Raw genomic sequence first — 14,935 nt, forward strand, 5'->3', positions numbered from 1 at the left:
GTGAATCTACATGGTAGATATTCATGAATTGTAAAAACTGACCAAGTATTTATTTATTTATTGCATTTATATACCGCCTCATAGCTGAAGCTCTCAGAGCAGTTTATAAAAGTTAAAATCAGTAAACATTAAAAACAAATATACAAAGTTTAAAAACATAAAAAGCATAAAAACAACAGTATCCTTATAAAAACAGCTATTCTGGGGTCCGTTAAAAACAAACATACTAAGCTCATGTTGTTAAATGGTGTTAAATGTTCTGGGAGAAGAGAAAGGTGCCACAAGTTACAGAAGCTTTAATTTCTTGTGCAGACCAAAGCAGGAAAATCTTTTTGGGTTTTGCTGTGGGAAGGGATTTGCAAAACCATAACTGATGAAGGTCAAAGAGTGCCTTGCTCTTATAGATAGGGTGACCATATGAAAAGGAGGACAGGGCTCCTGTATCTTTAACAGTTGTATTGAAAAGGAAATTTCAGCAGGTGTCATTTATATATATGGGGAACCTGGTGAAATTCCCTCTTCATCACAACTGTTAAAGGTGCAGGTGCCCTGCCCTCTTTTAAATCTGGTCACTCTAATATAGCTTCTGCACCTTTAACAGTTGTGATGAAGAGGGAATTTCACCAGGTTCTCCATATATAGAAATGACGCCTGCTGAAATTTCCTTTTCTATGCAACTGTTAAAGATACAGGAGCACTGTCCTCCTTTTCATATGGTCACCCTGTTATAGAAGCTTGACCAGGTTAAATAAGAACTTTATAAATGGAACGGGCTTTATAGGCAGCCCAGACTCACATCAAGTCTGTACTGTGTGGCTTTTGAAACCTGGAAGGTAAACTTGAAAGATTGCCTAACTTGTCCTCCCCCCCCCCCCTTTTCTCTTTCTCTCAACCCAGATATTCCATTGCTGAAAGAAGCATGAGGCTTGCTGCATTTATCTAGCCTTCTCTCTCCATTTTCCTTCTTCTCGGGATGGTGAGCACTCCATGCAGAACTTCCCTCACCCTCACACGCTGTGCCCTGAATACCTCCAAGCAAACACCCTATAGCTGAAGATCCAAAGGATGCCGCCAGGATGCCTCCTTGATGCATCAGTAGGGTGAACAGGGTGCCAGCTGTCTCCCCATTCTATCTGCATTAAGGGGGGGCTTCAGTGATGTTAATGGACTTGAGCTCCTCCTACCTCTCCTCTTCCCCAGCCAGATGTTTTTGAGTGTGGTCTCTGGAGAGCTGCTATTTACTTGTGCCTTGCTCCTTCTCACACCGGCTTGTTGCAGCTTCTCACGAGCCTTACTAGCTTCTGGACGTCAGCTCAGAACATAGGGCCAAAACGCAGCTTGCTTTGTTGGGTGCAGAGCGTTTCCTTCCATTCGTTTACTGTGTTATGAAGGCAAGACAGAGCTCTTGTGGATGGGCTCACTGGGAGTCAGTCCAGTGGGAGTCACACACATCACCTACTGCAGCTCTCAAGTTTTCAAAGTCATATATGCTGTTTAATGTAGCTGCATGTGAGCACATTAGGCAATGCTGGCTATGTTAAAGGCAATCGCAACTGGCTGTCTAAATAAACAAACAAACAAACAGAAAGCCTAATGGCAAGCATAGGGCTGCTACTTGCTTTCTTCATTTCCCAAAGAGAGGGGGAAAGAGCACCTTTGCTGGGATGGAGAGTCTGAACCTCTGTAAGCTTCCACTTTAAGAAAAAATCTGTCCCCCTCCACTTTCTTGGTTCATCAAAGACATTCTTCTCTGAACTTAGTGTGGGTTACTATTAAGGCTGTCTTGTAAAGGGCTTTGAGCAATTCATTTGTACGCAGACAAGTTTAAGAAGGCCTGCGTGGGCCCCTGGGCCAGCCCACGTGGCGAGTGAGTGCCCTTCCTCTTAGAGGAGCCACCCGATCAGCCATGCTCTATGCTCTATGGCTCTGCCATAGTTGTTCCAAAGCCTTCCGTTTTCCAGTGTGTTGAGAAATCGTTCTCTTTGGAATGGCTGCAGAGTGTCGGGTGCGCTGTGCTTGGGTGGGGGGTTATCGCGCCTCTGCTTTGACCTACCAGAATGGGAGAGTAATTTTAGCATTGCTCTTTTATTTTGTTGCTTTTGTTGGTCCCCACCCTTGTGGAGGCAATGCCAGGGCATGTAGTGTTTAGCCTGCATTTCTTATGTCTTCCTTGTTCTGGTAAACTAGTCATTTTAAAAAAGATCACTATTTAGCAAGTATCTAGGGTTTTTTTTGTAACCGGCATGCCCAATTTGCCTTGAATGAATTACAGTGATAAGCCTGCCTTAAAATTTTTGAATGGAAAGAGCCATGCTGCTGATTTGTCCTGATGGAAGATCCCTCCCCCTCTATTTTTTTTGCATTGCATGCTGCTTCCACTTGGAAACCCTTACTATGCAGGGGACATGTTTGCATACCTCCACCTCTTAAATAAATACGCTTTTGCTTTTGTTTATCTGGCCCTCTGTGGACAAAGCAATGTAGTTTATTGATAACACTGTGGAAATATAGATTCCTAGACTTTCCTCTAGTGAGCCTCCCAAACTCAAGACATTCTCTGAGCTTCCCAAAGATTTCTACAACAAAAGCAGGTTGTCTTAATTGCCAGTTCTTATTCTTGTCCTAGTGACAGGGACATCAAAGGAATAAGTTGGGAGCAAATCCATATAGAATGACAGACCCAGTTTGAATGTAATGGTGGCAAGTCATGGGTTAGTTAACACACAATTTGCTGGGGTTGCATGCCGGCACCATTTTGAATAAGCAACCTCCAGTTGAAGGTTATTCCATGACGTGAACCCAGGCACAGTTGATTCTTTGGTTAACGATGGGTTGCTTAATCCTCAATTAACACATAGAGTCCCAGTTGACATGTAACCGATTGGTGGTTCTATATTCAAAACCGCCATGGCAGCTGCATGCACTGGGCATGTGCCATGGCAAATTATGGGTTAATTAATCCCACTGTCCTGCTTTTACATGCAAACAGAGCCACAGTATGCTTTAAAATACTGAGGGAAGCAGAAAGAATGGTGGTAACAATGTGCTACCTGCTTCATATGGAACATTTATGGGCCAGCTGCAGCAATGTGGCTCCATCAGTACTTTTATTTTCCCAAACTTAAAATCTGACTTGGGAACAACTTATTCCTCCCTGGACAACTACCCATGTCCCCCTCGCTTTGGAGCGGTGCTCATTCGACACACAAGCACACCCATTTGGCACTGAATATAGAATGAAGCATCCAAAAAAATCAGCTTGCATTTTTAGAATAAAAACAAGGTGTCTAGCAGGGCTCTAGCTCCTTTGTGTAGATAGCCTTGCAAATGTGTGTGGGTCATGCATCTGCTGAAAACTTAGAAGCTCAAAGGTGCGTAGTAGGTTTTCCTATGAGGGCAGGGCTTCAGTGCTTGCATAGCTCCTTCGACTTCTTCATGATTAGCAGAAGCAGAATCATTTGCACTGAGCTAGTCGATGCCAATTTGCTTGCTTTTAATGAGACCAGGACACAGAAATTTGGATGGCCTTAGTATGTGAGATGAATAATTCTTACCGCAGAATACCCCCATACCCCCTGAACTTAGGGAAGCCTGGCTCATTCTTTGAGAGCCCTAGGTGTGGAGCTGGCCCTTGCCTCATTCAAACCTTAGCATAGTCCTAGATTTCTGCATCCCATCTCCTTATAAGAGAACAATGTGAACACACAGTGACATCTATTGCTGCCTGCTATATATGGAGCCTTGTAACCTCCCCTGTCTAATTTCAACAGTTACAGAGCACAGTTCATGCAGAAAGATTTAGCAGTGGCTATATCTATTAGCTTGGGACACAGTGACAACAGCAGTACTAAAGGTTTTGCATAGGACGGGAGTGTGCCAAACCTTTGGATGGCACCTAGCCCAAAGGAAGCTGCTGGTCTCTTTTTTAAAGTATTTATTTATATAAAATATTTGGACCAGTGTAACAGTTCTCATATTTCCCATTCCTTCCTCACCTGCGGACTGTTCATAAACTTTTGTGTTCTATATAACATCCTTGAGGTAGCGGTTTGCCTGCTTCTGTAGCATAGCTTCACTCCAGCAGGTAGAAGCTAGATCTATCATTTAGTATGTAAGTGAACTTGTCTTACATTTTTTATTAAATCCCTGGACAACTTTACCATTGTGCAGATATGTGAAGAGTCTCCTAGCTTCAGCTTGGGGGTCATAATCCTACAACTGGTATTTCACTTGAATAGTTTAAAGAATGGGACACTAAATAACTTCATGGCTGAAATCTTGTGTATTTGGGGTCAACTGTAAAGCAGTTTTTCATTTCAATAAAAACTGAGTTTTTGTAGGGGTCTTATATTTTCACAAAAGGCAGGGATAGCGATAGCTGTTGAGTATAAGGCTCAGGGCACCTGTTCTGATGCATAAGCAGGAAACAAATAGGATTCTGCTAAAAACAACAAAACTTGACATATTTTAAAACATTCTGAAACATCCAAGAGGAGTTATTCAATTGGTAGGACCACTAGCCCAACACTGTGTGGCTGTTACAAATCCAATTTACTTCTTCCAGCTTGTACACAGAGAGCCAGATGCTGTAAGGGCACAATTCATGCCTGGCAGTAATAAAATCCTGGCTTAAGTGGTGTTTATCTGTTTTGGAAAATGTGGGCCTTCCCTGGAGTTTGATTCTCCAAGCCGGCCTTGCCCTTTAAATGCTGGAATGTAATACACCTGACGAATGAGTGGTTCCCATGCCATCCTCCATTTTGTCCAGAATATTGGTTGATCATATGAAGCTGCCTTATACTGAGTTAGGCTGTTGGTCCATCTAACTCAGTAATATTTACTCTGACCAGCAGAGAACTTTTCCGACTCTGAAACTTGGGGTGGGGGTGGGTGGTGTTTATGAAGATCCCAGGGACCGAACGTGGGACCTTCTGCATACACAGTTGAGCAATGGCCCTTTACTTTTCTTTCACACATCTAGTGCTATAAACAAGATTGCATTTGCTTAAACTAAAATGCAGAGCTGCTTTTCCTGGATGAATACAGATGACTACTTACCAAGTAGTTAGATGCATACTGTGATAAGCTACCACTTGGCAAAGAGTGACCTGTTTGAGGACAAGATTGCTTGGCTTTTTTCTTATTTGAAGTTGTATTGTTCCTTAAGACAAGAATACAATAGGCTTTGATGCACCATTCAAAGATTGGAAAGGAAGAGGAACTGAACGATGACTTTCCACACATTTTATATGGTGTTTTCTGTGCAGCCTGGCCTAGTTCCTGTTTGCTTTTTATTATTATTTTCCTTTTTTAAAAAAAGGAAATAGCCTGCATTAATCACTGTATGCCGTTTGGGGGTAAATGAGAGATTTCTAGGGCCGCTCGCTCTTGTAAAAATGTTATATGAGAAGCAATCCTCTGACACTGGATATCTATAGGCTGCCAGACCTAGGGCTTGTAAAAGCTGCTTATACACTCTATGATGAATAATCTTTAATCTTTGATCATATGATGATACAGAGATTTTTCTTTTTACTTGGTGATACAGAGGTTTTTCTTTTTACTCACGTCAGGTGTACAAATACATGACTATACCACAATACTTATCCAAGTAGTTAAAACTACTGTTGTGCATGTTGACAGGGTTTCCAAAGCCAAAGATGCTCCTGTTTTCTGTGCTAGAGTAATAGCACATACGCAACTGATGTGTGTTATCTGTATCTTAATACTCGTGAGGAAGAGTGTCTGCACTAAAAAGCATTAGCTGTAGTCTTACTACTGTGTTTTCAGCAGGAGATAACACTCTTCTTGAAGCAGATACTTTTTTCTGGATGCATTATATTAACTCTGTCATAGTTTTGAATATGGAGTACCCATAACGCATTTGCACATTGTTCAGAAGAACTGAAATTGGGCTACGAGGCAGGCCTAGCTCACTTTATGTGCCAGATGCCTCTGTTTGCGGTGACACCGCATAGCGTGCCTGTAAACACATTGACGTATGCTGGTGATCTGTGATCAGCAATAGGTCTGAGAGGTTGTGTGCATGCTCCTGAAGAGGGAGGTGTGCATGTCCTTCGTATTTTACATGTTCACTGTATCTGCAGCAGGCATTGCTGAACACCCAGCAGGCACAATGTCCGTGTTAAAGTGTGAATCAACCTTTGGTTTTCCTTATTATTCACTTTTTAGTACCCTGGCACACATGCACACACAGGACAGAGTATTTTTTTTCTTGGTAGGAAAATTTTCTTTAGCTTCATTCATATGTAGTTTTTTATTGATATTCTCTCTCTCTCTCTCTCATGCTCGCATGCACACACACACACACACACACTCTCAGTGCCTCAGTCCTTCATGTCAGGTTTGTTTCTTAAATATTTCTTTTGAACTTGACCACCTGTGTCACGTTATCAAGATTCCAGTGCTTGCATCAGAGGAGATGTGTATTGAATGAAGAAACACTTCTGTATTGATGTAAATCTTGAGATACCGGCTTCTGATTCTTCCCAATAGGTGAGCCCCTGAGAGTGGCTGTCCATTTCTGCTGATAATGTCACTGTTACCTTTGCTTTGGGATAGAAACTCACACAGGTTAGAACATTCTCTCTCTCTCTCTCTCTCTCTCTCTCTCTCTCTCTCTCTCACACACACACACACACACACACACCACACTGTTACCCAGTGGGCAAGCTGCAGGTAGTTGGAAATGCAAACATATGGGGAGAACCTGGTTGCCTTCAGTGCTTTTTATTTGTTTGTAATCTGAGTTGCACCACTATGGAATTTATTTGCAGAATGGTACTCATATATATGTGGGATTTAAAAAAAAATGCTGTGCAGGATGTCAATCAGTTTTATTTTGCTTTATTTTATAAATATATATATTTTTCTGGTATCCTGTACATTGCAGTGGGTGTGAAGATAGTATTTTAATATTTGTACAAAGTTTAATTTAATTTCAATTGTTCTATGTATATAACTGCATTTCTAAATTAAAAAAATCTTTTGAAGTGATTGTTTGCCTTTGTTTGTTTTTGTCTGTTGGAGTACAAGTATTTTGACTTAAACCTGTTGCTCTCATTCCTGAGAGCACAGAGCTGAGAGTAATGGCCGTTTTACTGAGTTCATACATTTCTTGGTAGCAAAGTGTCAATCTGCTACTGACATCTCTTTGTAATATAACTTGCTCAGGATCTTTTTGTGAACTGGAGTTTGTATGTATGAGCAACTTTGAAAGTTCTGCATACAGAGCATGGAAGTATTCATTGTCCTTGGCTGCCTATATACATGGGCTGTGTTCAGAACACACTTTAAACCATGGCTTTAACCACAGTGAATAAAGCAAAAAGCCTTATTCTCCGTGGTTAAAGCCATGGTTTAAGGTGTCTTCTGAACATGGCCATTCTTAACTGAAAAGGGAAATCACTGAATTTCACATGCCCTTTCAGGAAAGAGCAGAGGCAAAATTAACTTTATATTGTGGCTTTATAAATAGTTCGAACAAAACACAGAAGGGAGTGCAGATTCAGACATGGCAGACTCAAGTTCAGCTCCATGTTGAGCCGTCAAGCTCTCTGGCTGGCATTCAATGAAAAGCAATCTCCCAAATTTTGAGTTGAACAAAAATCACAACACATTTATAGATTGAAGTATGCCATAGATATTAACCACAGAAACCAGCAACAGTTACTATTACATTGAGTCTCTAATGGCATTCATCAGTGTGTGATATGCTGGATGTATTTATTTACAATATTTATATACTGCTCCCCATTGAAAATTTTGATGTATATCAGTAGTTATGTGCTGAAAAATTCCCCAAATTTTTTTTCCACTGTTCTCATTCAATGTGATAGAAAAGGAACTGCTTTTGAAAAGAAATCCAATGTAGACAAAAATTTTGGAGAAGTTCTCATGGGTTGGGTTTGTGGTTCTTGTATTTACCCTACTTATGATGTGGATGACAAATGCACACAATTGCCCTTTCTTTCATTGTACAATCATTTCTCCAGCAGCCGGTAGCTTCCTTGGCTTCCCACATTTCAACTGAAGCCTAGGAGAATGAGATAACTCTCCCGTAGGGCTTTTTCAGGAAGTGCAGGCAGTATGGGATGCTGCAGAATAATAGGGAATGTGTAATAGAAAGAAAACACACACACAGAGTACCTTCTATGAATGTCTGTGCATCAATAAGCTCAATAACACCATCAAAATAAATTAAAAATTCCCTGAGAATGAGATCTTAAAAACAAAACAAAAACATCTCTTTCATGGGGAAGAAAATTGGGAGGAGAGATTTTGGCACAGCACTAGCTCCACCTCTTCCCTAGAGCTGAACACAACACTTTCCCCCTCACACCTGCTACAAGGCTTTCAGGAAAGTAGTGGAATTACAAACATCTGGGTTAGAGATGAGATTTATCCACAATCAGCCCACAGAAAGTTAACATTTGGAAGACTAGGGAAGGTGCTGGACCCTTAAGAATGACAACTATAGCTGAGCTCAACTATAGCTCAGCCAAAACAAACAAAAACACACACACATATTTTTCAGAAAAGTTCTGAGATACTTTCCCCCCGTAACCCTTATAAAATAAGAGGCCACTTTGCAGAATTTTTTTCACCATGTTTTTGGTGCTGGTTCCTCTCCCCCTGCCCCACAATGCCCCAGAACAATGCTAAATATTTTAACTTATTCTGGTTTTATGTGATTTTTAAGGTTTTAATCTCGATTATGATATTATGGTTTTATTTGTAAACTGCTCAGAGAGCCTAGGCTGTTGGGCAGTATAAATATGTAATAAATGAATAAAATAAAATAAATTGTGAAGCATGCAAAATGGGGGCCAGGCTGCCAACACAGTTGATGCTGTTGCCACTTAAAGGGTAGTACCCCCCCCCCCCAAAAAAAGTTATGCTACAACTCTGTGCTACAAATAATGAGCCCTATCCTTGAGAAACATTTGGAGAATTTCTCCCAAATGATTCAGGCCAAGGAGTTGGCAATATTTTTAGTCCGTGGGCACATTTGTTAATTTGAGAAAGCACAATATGGCTGCCATGGGAGGAGGGGCAAAGGACAAATGACCTACTCGTAAGACTGAGTACAAGGCAAAGGTGGCATCTGAGCCTCAACCTGTGCCAGTGGATTTATAAAACAGACTTTGATCCCAGAGTCTTCAGAAACAACAGGAACCTATTTCAGAGCAATCCCAACTTCCAATAAGAAAATGTGTAAAATAACCCCACCCTAAATAAACTGGGAAGGGGGGTAGGCACCTTGGTGGGTGCCATGAAAGGTTTACAGAAGCACATTGGTGACTGTGGGCCCAACCCCTGGGCTAACCTCTTACCCAATCTGGTGCCCTCCAGAGGTGTGGACTGCAATTCCTAGAGCTGGCTGGGAGTTATGGGAGTTTAGTGCACACCTCTGGAGGGTACTTGGTTTGGAGAAGTCTGTTTTATAAATCTACTGGCACATGTACAAACTTTCCCCACAAACAGCTCTCTAAGCCTTTGGCATACATGCTACTGCTGCCCCTCCTTCCCCAGCCTACTGGTTTAATCAGCGCAGGGCATCCATTACAATATGACTTGCCCTATGATAGAGTAAACGAGAACTTTAAAAACCCACCAAAAAACCCCATCTCATGTCCCCCCCCCCAAATACACAATGGATGTTCACCAAATCAAGAAGGGCTAGACCCCTGCAATTTCCTTGAATTTTGGAGAGAATGCATAACACATTACTGCATGTAGGAGATACTTGCAGTTCAAGGAGAAGTCTTTAAACTGCGGTATCTTTGGCGGTTCTAAGCAGGCTCTTCTGCAGTCTGGCTACCTTCCTGAGCTTAGTCTGGGTACTCCTGCATGCATGTCAAATTTCAGACAGTTGGGACAACTCATCTTGATTTCCCGAAGGTCAGAAGGCTGAGGCATTATAATGGCCAGATGCTGTTTAATTTCCCCCTGCCTTGAGCATGAGGCGCTCCTTTGCCTTTTTAAGTGCCTTGCCCACCCTAATGGCCCCCAAGGGTTTAAAACTGCAATTCCCCTTGCTGAAGTGAGTTGAAATCCAGAACATTCCGTGGGCACCAGGTTGGAGAAGCTGCTTAATAATAATTAGTGCTGTGCCAAAATCCTCCGCCTTCTCACAACCTCTTCGTTTTTATGCCTCTTTAGCAGGGATTTTGAGAATTTCTGAGAAATTTCTCTGTGTGGGGCCTTACTGTAAGGTGGTGGCTCAGGGGTGGTGATGGTGGTGTGGGGCTCTTTATTTTACTGTATTTATCCCCTTCTGTCCTTGCAGCCCCTCCAACTGTTCACGCTTTCTGGGAAACACCCCCCTCCGCCTCCCCAGAGCACTTAACCAGGACTTCTTCCCTCAGCGCTTTCCCGTGTTGCTGCCTGCTGAGGACTTGAAAGCTGAGAGAGGCATTTCCGGTTTGGTTTTGTTGATGATAAAAGAAGAGGAAGAAAGAAACCCTGCACCCTGAGAAATGTCTCTGAAATTCTTGGCCTTTCACCAAAATTTTTGGGTGCAAATTCTTTTTGCCCCCCTCCCTCAACAAATGGTCAAAAATAAATAGATTGAAAACATTTAGATTGTAAGCGTGTGGGCAAGGGACTGTCTTAAGCAATATTTTTGTAAGCCGCTTTGAGAGCCTTTTTGGCTAAAGGGCAGGATAAAAATGCTAAAATAAATAAATAAACATTGCCACAGTGCTAATAGTAACAAGAGGAACAGGGTGCTTATGGACAACAAAAATGTATTTTTCTGACACCAAAAAGATAGCAGTGAAGGAATGGGACAAGCTTCTATAGAGAGGGCATTCCTGAAGAGGAGTGCTACTTATCTACCTCAGAAGGTGACTTCTGCTGCTGAAAACACACACACTTAAATCAGCCATCCCCAACCTGTTACCCTCTGAACGAATTGGACTGAAAGTCCTATTATCCCTATTATAATGCAAGTTGCAATCCAATACATCTGGAGAGCACCAGGTTGGGGAAGGCTGATTAAACAGTAACTTATGAAGCAGCTCTGACAGACAACCCGCCTTTTCAAACAGGCAGGTTGAAATATTGTGGCTGAATAGTTTTTAATAGTGTGTTTAAATGATTTTTTTGGTAAACCGCTTAGAGCTTTTATTATATTAAGTGGCATATAAGTATTATCAATAATAAAACATAATGCTGGATCAGACCAAGTCTGCCTAGTCCAGCACTCCATTCACACAGTGACCAAGTAGGTCACTGTGTGAACCCATGAGTAGGACATGAGTGCAGTAGCAGCCTCTGCAGCAACTGGTGTACATAAGTTGACTGCCTCTGATACTGGAGGAGTCATACAGCCATCAGGACTAATACCCATTGATCGCTTTCTCTTCCACGAATTTGTCTCATCCACTTTTAAAACCATCCCAATTAGTGACTGCTTCTACCTCTTGTGGTAGCGAATTCATAGTTTATTTATGCACGGCCTGAAGAAGACCTCTTGCAAGGGCTAGTCAGGAATTTGACCTTGGTTGTCTTTCACCTCCCTTTCCCCGTCTCACCCCGAAAGCTATCTTCAGGTGCTGCTGCTGCTTGTCCATCATACAGTTAAGTCTGGCAACCAAACAGAGGCTCTTAGGCCCTTTTTCCTATGTAGGCGGCTTTCATGAACGGTGTGTGGGTGGTGACAGCAGCTTCAGGGAAACTGATTTTTAAAATCATTTTTATTGCCCTTTGTTTGCACAAGTCCAGGCTTTCCTGCTTCACTTGCAGCTGGGAATGTTTTCTCTGGTGTTTTTATCTGCCAAATCATGCATTGGAAAGAATCCGTCACTTCGGTTTCATGCCTGTAACAGGGAGGCGGGGAACTACATGACTGAGCTGACGGGAAGGAAGGAAGTATCTGTGTCTCAGATAAGGAGTGGTGGTTATGTTTCTGGAACCAGAATGGGGGCTTCTGGGTACAGGGGCATCCCATGCAGCCAGAGGCATCAGCCAGGCTAAGAGGAGGGTCTGCCTCTCCTCCCTGAGCTTGCCTAGAGGAAAGGAAGCCAAGGAGAAGACCACTGCTGCCTTCACTCACCCAGCCCTTGGCCCAGCAATTGCTTCCAAGCCACAGGAGCGCACCGGGGCATTATATTAATGATCCAATCGGCACTCATTACATGCAAGCCTTTGGCCTGGACTTTGGTAAACGTTTTAGGGATGATTTGTGGTGCCTTTGGTTTGCTGCTCACATTCGCCTCTTTGGCCTCCCTCCACTAAAGCCTTCATTTCCTATCTCTTCAGTGGAGGCTGGGGGCTCCGAAGTCAGTGAGGTGGTGAATCTCTCTGGATTTCAGTCAGAGCCAGTCAGAACTCTAAAGGTGAATCTTGGAAAGCTCCTTTAGGGTTCTGTCTGAAACCTAGAGAGGATTCTTCACCCCACCGACACTGGAGCTACCAGCCTCGCCTGCATCATGTGGGAGTGTTTCCAAAAGTGCGATAACTGAAACTTAGGAAATGCAAAAAAAAAAACCCCAAAAAATACCCTCCATTTTTTTTGAGGGTAAGCAGCCTCAACTCAGTGCTTTTCGGATGAGACGTCTCTCCAAACCACAATAAGCAACCAGCAATTGACCATCCAGTTATCAAATTCTACAAGATATTTTTTTAATGAACAGATTTTAAAACGTGAAACATTTCGGTATCAAGTCACTGAAGACCGAAGTTGGCATTTGATGCTGATATGTTTCACCTTTTGAAATCTATGTGTTTATAACAACAACTTCTAAAATTTATAAACTGAATGCTCAGTTACTTATTGTGGTTGGGTGAAGGGAGGACAAATACAAATTTAAAAAACCTCTTCTCATCTAGGGCAGCCCATACTTGGATGGGGATGATGGAAGTTGTAGTCCAACACATTTGGAGGGCACTAGGTTAGGGAAGGCTGATCTGTAATTAAGATTAGTGAAATAAAAAAAATCATATAATACACTTAAAAACTGTGATTATGAAAGGCAGGAAACCCTTTTGTTTTCATCCCAAACCTAAATATGTCACTATATGTGGCTGCACTTGCTTTCATTTGCCCTTGTCCCTTCCTCCCTAATGCTGTTGAAGTTTGAGCGCTGTAAAATTCTTCAGTGGGGTGGGGAGGGATGAATCTCCAATAAATGGTTAGTGAGTTTGCAGCAGCCCCATGGAACAGGCCAGGAGGGCAGCTGTTAATCAGGGTTATAGATTAGCACTGAACAAGGAAGAGCATGTTCTTCTGCCCTCGCTCTTTACGTACAAGGCAGTCACGGCAGAGAAAACCCTTTTAACAAACTCCCCCCCCACCCCCAAACATGACTTTTGTGGCTTTGCTAGAATTGATATTTCTGTTTCGTTCAGATTTTCAAAGGGCTGGAAGGAAGAATACAGGGATCTGCTCAGGATAAAGTGAAATGCATCTGTTTAAGAGAGAGGGAGGAAAGAGTGTTGCTTATCAGCAGAGAACAGAGCCTGGTTCTGTCGCTGATGTACCCCATCATCAACCAGTCAGTGCTGCAGATGGTTCCCACCAAAATAGCCTGCTACCAATCCAGCCACGTAGCACTTCCAGGACCAGTCAATGTGCCTCGTTGTGGAGACACACAGGCCTCTTTCACCTTCCTTGCAGTTTACCAGTGGAGACTAGTGGCTCTGATTTCAGGAGGGCTACGAATCCATTCTGGGTTTCAGACAGGACTCAAAAGGAGCTATCCACAGTGCCGAATCTATGTTAGAGATGGGGTTTAGCATCTTGGATTGCTCCTTTAGAGTCCACCGAATCGGAGCCACCAGCCTCCGCTGTATTTTACTTGGCAGCTCCCCTTCCACAGAGTACTTCATTTCGTGGTGACGCTTAAAAGCACAAGGGAGGAAAGGAGGCAGGAGCAAAGACTTCTTGACATGCCGGGAGCCTGCCCACAAAATGCAGTGGCCTCCCCCAGCCTGGTGCCCTCCAGATGGGCTGGACTTCAACTCCCATAATCCCACAGCCAGGGGCTGTGGGATTATGGGAGTTGTAGTCCAGCCCATCTGGAGGGCACCAGGCTGGGGGAGGCTGAAATACAAGCTTCCATCCTGCCACTGGGGCCAAGCACCCAGCAGTTGTGCCCTGAAGGACAGACATGACCTCTTCCCCACTCCTATCCCAGGGGAGCATGAAAAGGAGTGCTCTGTGCCAAACAAGCAGAATACTGTGAATCACAAAAGGGCCACATTCTGCCTGCACAAAGGGGGCCAATGTGTTGCTGAGGAGCACAAGTGTTGTCTTCAGTTATTGAGGGGGTGGGCAGAACTCTGGCTGATTTGCAGCAGACTGGCAAGGAATTCTGCCTCCCAACTATTTAACAATAGCAGCAACAAAAAGGCTCCCTCACCCTGGACTCCTAAATTATACTGCTGAAAAGAAGACAAGTTGGGTTAACCAGGAGTGGATTTTTCTGTGTGTTAGGACAGTGAACGGTTGCATTCAGTTCTGATACTCAAAACAAATCCCTGGGGTCAGAATGGTTTAATCCTAAATGTATTATTTTTCCTCTTTTTTTGCAGCTGGCTCTGATTCCTGGGGTGGCTTTGAAAATTGGGTGAAGAAGGCCGTGAGGTTGCTGGAATCTTCCTTTCATGTGTCATCAGGAGATTATAAAAAAGCACCTGATGGGAAAGAACACCCCTTAATGAGGGGGTCCCAGTTCAGCCCCACAGATTCGTTGACGAGCTTGCAGAGGGCGGTTTTGTTTTAATGGGAACACCTTCCTCCTCCAAAGCCAAGGTGGTTTGTATGGAAGCCACATGTCCTAAGGTTATCACCATGATCAGTGGAAGCTGGTGGCTCCAATGTCAGTGAGAGGTGAATCCACTCCGGGTTTCAGTCAGAACTCTAAAGGAGCTGTCCAAGCATCTTGGGTAGCTCCTTTAGAGTTCT

At 43.1% G+C, this 14,935-nt stretch overlaps 1 protein-coding gene across 3 annotated transcripts in view; it reads left to right on the forward strand.

Annotated features, from left to right (window-relative positions):
• Positions 1-7,017, forward strand: part of SUSD6 (sushi domain containing 6) — a 69,586-nt gene extending 62,569 nt beyond the window's left edge. For all 3 annotated transcript variants that reach the window (XM_063117590.1, XM_063117592.1, XM_063117591.1), the window contains exon 6: positions 898-7,017. In XM_063117590.1, coding sequence (XP_062973660.1) covers positions 898-923 — 26 coding nt within the window. In that variant the 3' untranslated portion in view covers positions 924-7,017. The remainder of the gene's footprint in view (positions 1-897) is intronic.
• The last annotated feature ends 7,918 nt before the right edge of the window (positions 7,018-14,935 follow it).

The sequence above is a fragment of the Elgaria multicarinata genome, chromosome 2 (genome assembly GCF_023053635.1).
Source record: "Elgaria multicarinata webbii isolate HBS135686 ecotype San Diego chromosome 2, rElgMul1.1.pri, whole genome shotgun sequence".
NCBI lineage: Eukaryota > Metazoa > Chordata > Lepidosauria > Squamata > Anguidae > Elgaria > Elgaria multicarinata.